The sequence below is a fragment of the Dipodomys ordii genome, unplaced genomic scaffold, assembly GCF_000151885.1.
Source record: "Dipodomys ordii isolate 6190 unplaced genomic scaffold, Dord_2.0 Scaffold171, whole genome shotgun sequence".
In the NCBI taxonomy this organism is placed as follows: Eukaryota; Metazoa; Chordata; class Mammalia; order Rodentia; family Heteromyidae; genus Dipodomys; species Dipodomys ordii.
Genome location: NW_012267387.1, coordinates 2,553,697 through 2,562,625, shown reverse-complemented (window position 1 = coordinate 2,562,625; position 8,929 = coordinate 2,553,697). Strand labels below are relative to the sequence as shown.

The following is an 8,929-nucleotide window of genomic DNA, read 5'->3' as shown; positions in this document are numbered from 1 at the left end:
TGTTTCTAACATTTATGATTTCTTTGTTGCTTTGTATGTTCCTCCCCCATGGTATAACCCCTGTTTTCACTGTATTTGATTTCAGAATAATTTGTGGAGGGGAAGGGAAAAAACAAATTGTTTAAATAGGGATACAGGTGGACCCATTGCAACAATGAGATGTACAAGTTGTTATGTTGAAAAACAAACTTTACAACTTGGATGAGGGAAGAATGGGGGGAGATAGGAAGAGATGGAAAGGGGAAACAAAGGAGGAGGCAACAATGCTTGATAAGAAATGTATTCATTACCTTGCCTATGTAATTGTAACCCCTCTGTAAGGTACTTTCACAATTAAAAAAAAAGAAAATCACACTTTCTAATCAGATGACCATTGATATTGCTTTTAATATTTAGTACATTTATAGGGCTTTATCATTTACTTAATGCATTTAACAGCACCTATTATTTGTGCAAGAATTTTACTTTTGGACATTTCTGTATGTATATGGTTCTTTGATAAGAGAACACTTTCATCCACTCTCCATTTTCTTAAAATATTATAAGCATATTTCATTGCTCTAATTTAATACGTCTATATCAGTTATTTTTATACGTATATTATTTACAAGTTGAGCATTTGTCACCATCTCCATTCAGACTCCCCCATGAACTAGTGTCCACAAATGGACAGCTCCTGAATTGTACCTGAATTGTACTTCATTTATTCATTCACTTTAAGTATTCAACAAACGTTTTAAAAATGATTCAGTATCATGTTTTTGGCATGAAAATGTTTTAGTTTACTCTAACTACATACTTATAGGAATCTTCTCTTTCCTCATCTTCTCTATTTTATTTTTTAAGCAACTTTCACTATGTGGACTGAAGCCAACTTCATATAAATGTATATTGTAATTTGAAAGCATTCACCCTTTTTAATTTTCTCTTCCATCTTCCCTCCCCGTAAGCTCTCCAGTCTTATAATTATACACCTTTTGTATGTGTCTGCTTGTGTATTTATAATAAATGCTTATGTATGTTCATCTTTCATTCCAGGTTCCATATAATAGAGAAAAACATGTTGACATTTATCTTTCTGAAACTGTACTACTTAATATAATGATCTTTGGTGCTACCATTACCTTGCTAGCAAAGATAATATATTGGTGTTTTTGTGTGAACAAGACTGTTTTGTGTATAAATTGCATTTTCTAATATTAATCTTTCACCAGGTAGCTGAATTTTTTCTACAGGTTACCTATTGTGAATTGGGCCACAGTAACCTCTACTGTGCAAGCACCTCTGTTATATCTTGATATATTCATTTGGATGTATCAACATTAATTTAGACAATACCACAGATCTAATTTTAGTTTTTATTTATTTTTTACTTATGAAGATATGGTACAGAGGGGTTACAGTTACATATGTAAGGTAATGAGCACATTTCCTATCCAGTATTGTTACTCCCTCCTTTGTTTTCTCCCTACTATGCCTTCCCTCCCCATTGTCTAATTCCTCTCTCCCCAACCCGACATTGTAAATTTTGTTTTCCCTATACTATCTTGTGTGTCTCATTACAAGGGGTCAACCTGTATCCTTGTTTCGGCATTTTATTGTTTCCCTTTCCTTCTCCAAAATAGAAAAATGTATATACAAGATTCAGGGCACTTGAATCAAATACAGTGACAACAGGGTTTATACTATGGGGGAAGAACATACAAAAGAAACAAAAAAATCATATAGTACATTAAAAGCAATTTCAACAAAGAAAAAAAAACCTCTGTGTCCATATCTTTGTGTTCATTTCTCTTAACATTATCTTATATGGTCATATATACATAGCTTTTGACCTTTTCTGCTACTAATATACCAGGTATATTAGTTATTGCAAATAAGGGAAACCATGGGACCTGTGTTTCTTTGGGTCTAGTTTACTTCACTTAATATAATTTTTTCCAAGTCTTTCCATTTCCTAACTAATTGGCAGTGTCATTCTTTCTGATTGAGGCATAGAATTCATATATACATATGCATATATATGAATATTCATATAATATATACACATATATGTATCACATATTCTTGATCCATTCAACTACTGGGGGCATTTGGGTTGGTTACATATCTTATCTATGATGAATAATGCTGCTATAAACATAGTTGTGCTGGTAGCTTTAATACGGCCTTGTTTGTGATCATTTGGATAAATGCCCAAAAGAGGGATTGCTGGGTCATAGGGAAGCTCTATATGTAGTCTTTTTTGTGGGGTGGTGTGTCTGGTCATGGGGCCTGAACTCTGGGCCTGGGCACTGTCCCTCAGCTGTTCAGCTCAAGGGTAGTGCTCTAACCACTTGAGCCACAGTGCTACTTCTGGCTTTTTTCTTTTTTGCTTATGTGGTGCTGAGGAATTGAACTCAGGGCGTCATGCATGCAAGGCAAGCACTATACCACTGAGCCTCCTTCCCATCCCTATATGTAGTCTTTTGAGGAACCTCAATACTGCTTTCCTGAGTGCTTGAACAAGTTTATACTCCTACCATATATGCAGTAGTGTTCCTTTTTGGACACATGGCCTCCAGAATCTGTTGTGGTTTGATTTCTTGAATATAGCTATTTTAACTGGGGTGAGGCAGAATCTGAATGTTGTTTTGATTTGCATTTCTTTTATGGCTAGAGAAGTTGAGCATTTCTTCATGTGTCGATTGGCCATTCTTATTTCCACTTCAGGGAAGCCTCTCTTTTATTCCTTAGCCCTCTTATTAATCAGACAGTTGTTTCTTTGAGAATTTGTTGTTGGGGGATTTAATGTTTTGAGTTCTAAGTATAGTAGATATGAGGCCCTTGTCCATTGTATGGCTAGTGAAGATCTCTCCCAATCTGTGGACTTTCTATTGGTCTTGCTAGCTACGTCCTTTGCTATGTAGAAGCTTGGAAGTTTCATGCAATCCCATTTGTCCAAGCTTTCTTTGATTTGTTGTGTTTCTGGGCCTTTATTAAGAAATTTTCAGCCTGTGCTAAGGAGCCCTAGAGTTTCTCCTATTCCTTCCTGTAATGTTTTGTGGCTATCTGCTTTTACTTTGAGGTCTTTGATCCATTTGGAGTTGATTCTGGTACAAGGTAATATATAAGGATCCATCTTTAGTTATTTACAGGTGTTTAATCTGGTTTTTGTTTTTTAAGGAACATCTGTTGTTATCTCCACACTAGCTGTACAAATTTATATTCCCCAAACCTTGTATAAGTGTTCCTTTTCCTGACAAGCATTTGTTATTTGTGTTCTTTGTGATGGAAATTCTGTATGGAGTGAAATAAAATTCAATGCATTTTGGCTTGTATTTCCTTCATGTCCAGAGAAAATGACTATTTCCACATTCATCATTGAACTTCCTGCTTTGAGAAAAAAATCTTTTAAGGTCTTTTGCCAGTGTATTGAGTGTTCATTCCTTAGGACATAAGTTTTCAGAGCTTTATTACATCCTATTATCAATCACTTTTCAGACCTGTAATTTGTAGATTCTCTGTCCAGGCCATTTCTTAATGCTAGCAATGAATCACCAAACTCTTGGAAATAGAGAGACACATGTGTAGATGAATGAGGTTGGAGTGGTAGGAGAAGCACTGTCTTCTCTGACGTGATAACTGTCCTCAGTCTTTTCAGGCTTTTTTTTTGCACTTTGAAAACAGTCTCTATTGAGATACTATAAATAATTCGTGGCTGTGAATGTTGCTCAGTGGTAGAGCACTAGCCTAACATGTATAGGGCTGTAGGTTTGATTTGGGAAAAGCAGAAAACAAAATGAAATGTCTTTCATCCATTTAAATTATACAGTTAAATGATTTTCAGTATATTCATAAAGCCATACTACCATTAACACAGTTTTACAACATTTTTATCATCCATCCCCATAACAAAGCTGACAGCATTCAAAGCCATTCTCTTTACTCCAGTATGTCCTCCCCACTAGCCTCAGGGAACTTGCATGTTCCTGCTGTCTTTTGTGGAGATGCTTACTCTGACATTTCATGAGTGGGAGCACATGATATGTGATCACCACACACCACCTGTGTGATGTTTACAAGGTCTGTCCTCGAAATATCTGCATCATCGAAGACTTCTTCCTTTCTAAGGCCCAAAATATTCCCATTGTGTGGATGTATCACATTTATTTGTCTTCTTATGAATTCATAAACAATTGCTTCCCCTTGTTGGCTAGAAGGAATACAGATGTTATAAGAAGTCTTGTAAGTTTTTTTATTTTGAAAATACTGTACAGAGGGGTTACAGTTACATGAGCAAGGTAATGAGTACATTTCCTATCAAGCATTGTTTCCCCCTCCTCTGTTTTTTCCCTAACATCCCTTCCTTCCCACTTCTTTGTGTCTGATGATCCTATGATTTTTAAGGCAAAAATTAAAATCTTGGAAAGTCTGTTGGGAGGTATCCTGTAACTTTATGGGAAGGATGTTTGCTAGCTCCATGAAGCTTCTAAGCAGAAAGTTTGGAAGTCAGAGTTTTGTAATAACAGCTATTTTCCAGATGGGTTACAACACTTGAAATAAACATGTCAACCATTTAGTTTGGCCTTCAAGTAGTTGGTTCCGACAGCATAATTTGTTCCAATACAGAAAGGCCGAGAAGGGTAAGTTGAATAAAACTTTTTGGGTTTCTTCCTTATGGACAAAAGTTTTTGTGTAATTTGGAAGTGTGTGTATCATATGACTTTTAAGAAATGGTCAGTTGGGCGCATTTGCTACTCAGAAGGTTGAGATTAGAAGATCATGGTTAAAAACCATCCTAGGAAGGAACACCCATGAGACTGTTTTCTCCAATTAACCACCAGAAATATGGAGTAGCACTGTGGTTTATGTGGCAAAGTGCTTGTTTTAAGTTGAAGAACTCAGGTACAGCACCCAGGCCCAGAGTTCAAGCCCCACTACAGACAAAAAGAGAAAGGAAAGAAAGAAAGGAAGGAAGGAAGGAAGAAAGGAAGGAAGAAGAAATAAAGAAAGAAAGAGGGGAAGGGAGGGAAGGAGGGAGGGATGGGGTGGTGGTAAGTATTCAGGTATAATTCAAGGCCCACACATATGCAAAGACCTGCACACTTGCAAAAACACCATGGAATCGAATTAAAAAGAAAATTTAATGAAATGTATTAGAGGAAAAACAACACTGATATAAAGACAGGAAATGGGATAACTAAAAATATAAAAAGTGACTACAAAAACAAATGGAGGAGATACTACAACCATACAAAATACACTTAAAATGTAGCATAGGACAAAGGAGGAGGCTACAATGTTTGATAAGAAATGTACTCATTATCTTGCCCATGTAATTGTAACCCCTCTGTACAGTATTTTCACAATAAAAAATAAAAATAAAAAAATGTAAGATAAGATTAAATGCAAAGAAAAAAACAAAACAAGCTAAATGAAATTAAAAATAAGGCAGCTGTTGCTAAAATTTGTGACTACTACTACTAGAGAAATGAGTAAGATCGACATATTAATTGAAGTTATTCTTATAATATAATATAAAATAATACAAGACAGAAAAAGAGTGATTTAGGTGAGATCTTCTATGCATTTGATCAAACACCTGAGTTTTATCTTAAGAAGGCTTCTTTCTCCCAGTATGAATTTTGTCCTTGAAGCCATGCAGAGAATTTCTATCTGGCCTTATCAAGATGATGTAGCACTTGGGAAGAAAGATGCAGCACAGGAGCCCTGCACTGGAGGCCAAGATGGAGAAGACCTCCACAGCCACCATGACCTGCCCCTTGGCACTGTGGTAGACAGGCAGGAAGGTGACCCACACACTGCAGAACACCAGCATGCTGAAGGTCAGGAACTTGGCTTCATTGAAGGTGTCAGGCAGGTTCCTGGCCAGAAATGCCACAGTGAAGCTGGCCAGGGCCAGGGAGCCCAGGTATCCCAGGACACAGTAGAAGGCAGTGAGGGAGCCCTTGTTGCACAGGATGATGATATGGCCATGTTCAGAGTGTGCATCTGTGTCCACAAAGGGAGGAGAGGTTCCCAGCCAGAGTCCACAGAGAGTCACCTGGATGAGGGTGCAGATGGGAATGATGAAGTTAGGAGCCCCTGATACCAGCAGCCACCTCATCTTTCTCCCTGGAGAAGTGGCCTTGAAGGCCAGAACCACAGTCACAGTTTTGGCCAACACTGCGGAAACAGCTACAGTGAAGACAAGCCCAAATGTGATCTGCTGCAGCATGCAGGTGACTGTGTTGGGACGGCCAATAAAGAGCAAGGAACAGAGGAAACAGAACATGAGGGAGATGAGCAGGATGTAGCTGAGACACAGGTTGTTGGCTTTCACAATGGGAGTGTCTTGATACATCACAAAGACTCCTAGAATAACAGCAGTGAGGGTGGAGAAGCAGAGAGCCACACAGTCCAGGGCCATTCCCAAGGGTTCTTCATGAGCCAGGAAACTTGCAGCTTTGGGGAGGCACTGGTTTCTCTCTGTGTTGGCATACTCATCACATGGACACTTCATACACTGCTCCATATCTGGTAAGAAGAGGGAGTTACCGTTTGACTCCTTTCAGTACTGCCTTCTCCTCAGTGGAAATTGTTAAGTCCCTTCTTAGAGGGGACTTTAATATATTAGTTCTTATTAACATAAGAGTTGATAGTACCAAGTAAATTTAAAAATGCCTGAAACTCTTTGTTTTCACGGTTTGTATGCAGTAACTTCATCCTCATGCTCAGATTCCTTGTTTTTTCCATTCTGATTGTTTTACTCACTGACTCTGATGTAGGAAAGAAACATGCTAATTGGATATTTCTTTTTTTTCTTTTTTGCTAATTTCTAACGTATTTTTTTAATTTTGAAAATACTCTACAGGGGGGTTACAATTACATGTGCAAGATAATGAGTACATTTCTTATCAAGTATTGTAGCCTCTTCCTTTGTTTCCCCTTCCCATCCCATCCTTCCCCTGCCACCCCATCCAATCCTCCTCCACTCCCCTAAGTTGTAAAGATTGTTTTTGACATAATGACTTGATCGCCTCATTCCTGCAATGGGTCCACCTGTATCCCTATTTAAACCATTGGTTTTTTCCCTTCCCCTCCACAAATTACAACCAAAAACATTTATTTGTCATAAAATCTAAGCAACATCTATTATAATAGTATTCTTAATTGTGACAAAATACCTGAAAGAGCATTCAATTTATAAGACATTCTGCTTTTTTCAAACTGACTTTAACATATATTGGAAAAGGGCATTTTTCATAAGTCAAGTAAACTAAAAATACTTTTCTGACTTCTTTGTGCTGCTATTAGATGAATTTCAGTACTGTGTGCAAAACTCTGCTACTGCCATTCAAAATTGTGAATAATATAGTTTACATTGCTGTATGTTTGTTTGAAATTTTAAAAGGAGACCTGTGTTACATTCTTGAATTCATCTCATTATATTTGAATTTTTCCCACCTGTAAAGCAGTGGGAATTGAGGATCAAGGTTCTCTTTTTAGCTCCAAAATCATGCTCTGCAGAACACTTGTGTCTAATATTCAAACCAAATATGGTTTCTAATCACTTTCTCTATAGCAAGAACAATTCTGGGCAGGGAAATAAAAATATGCAAGATTTATGTGTTCTTTGTGGCATAAATATAATTTGGAAGAAAATGGAGAGTCTGTCTTTTACAGGTATTCATACTTCACCTTAATGGAGAAGCTAAATGAACTCTGAACATTCACTGAGGACAAAGGAATATATGCATAAGAGTCATTGAGAAAGGCTCATAGTGAGGTGCATATGAGGATAGAAAATGGTATCATATGAATAAATTCCATGAAAAGGAAAGGAGAGATGTTTTCATTTGCTGTTGTTGCTGTTTTGTTTTCTTTCCTTTTGTCTTGTTAGTTTGTATTTGGAAGGGTAAGGGGTCACAGAAAATGTGGAACAAATACAACAAGGGTAAATAAGTACAACTTACTAGACACTATGTGGAAAATGAACTGTACAACTTGTCAATTGTGAATGGGAGGGGAAAAACTGGCAAAGAGGCTGGAAAGGGGACACATGTACACAAAGTATTGTACTCTTTACCTGATTTATGTAACTGTAATAACTCTGTAGAACAACTCAACAACCACAATGAAAAAAATAAAACTTCATCACTGAGTAGTGGAGAAAATGTTTTCTTGAGATTAAAATGTGTGAAATGCCATATCAAAATTAATCCCACACTAATTTAAGGCCATGAGGTATATTATTTCAAGGATCATTATCATCAGTAGTTACAATTAAATTACTGAAAGAACAAAGACTTTGGGTCTGCAATCCAAATACAAAACATTTTCCATGGACTTAGATACATTGTTGAAAACTAGGAAGAGATAGAAAATTTCCTCTTTAGTCAGAGACTTACCTGTCCCATTAGAAACCTCATTCTCTACACAAGGGGTACAATCAAAGCAACAGACAGCCTTTCCCACCTGAGGAGATTTCCTGAATCCAGAACCACAACTCTCACTGCAAACAGAGTGAGGAGTCTGAGGAAAATCAAATATGTGTTGGTAAATATTCAGACTATTACCTGATATTCAATAAAACCAGGTGTTCCTAAGCATTTGAAAATCAAGTATAATTATTAAAATACTTAAATCTAATCAATCGATTGGATGCTATTTTAGATTTCCTGACACAATCCACAAAGGATTTTGTGCTACAGACATCAACCTCACCCTATTCTATTACTGAGAATTGTGGAACCTTTAAGAAGTTGTTCCTAAGACCTTGAAGTCAAAGCAGACACTCTGAAAACATTACAGGATGGAATAGGAGAAACCCTAGGTATCCTTGGCTCAGGCCAAAATTTTTTGAATAGAGACCCGGAAACACAACAAATCAAAGAAAGGTTGGACAAATGGGATTGCATAAAGTTGCAGAGCTTCTGCAGGGCAA

General features: G+C 37.1%; 1 protein-coding gene across 1 annotated transcript in view; it reads right to left on the bottom strand.

Annotated features, from left to right (window-relative positions):
- Positions 1-5,596: 5,596 nt before the first annotated feature.
- The window catches only part of LOC105998746 (vomeronasal type-2 receptor 116-like), a 17,435-nt gene continuing 14,102 nt past the window's right edge, over positions 5,597-8,929 (bottom strand). Inside the window, exons 5-6 of the mRNA XM_013033537.1 lie at positions 8,394-8,517; positions 5,597-6,519 (exon numbers count right to left, since the gene is read on the bottom strand). Coding sequence (XP_012888991.1) covers positions 5,597-6,519; positions 8,394-8,517 — 1,047 coding nt within the window. The remainder of the gene's footprint in view (positions 6,520-8,393; positions 8,518-8,929) is intronic.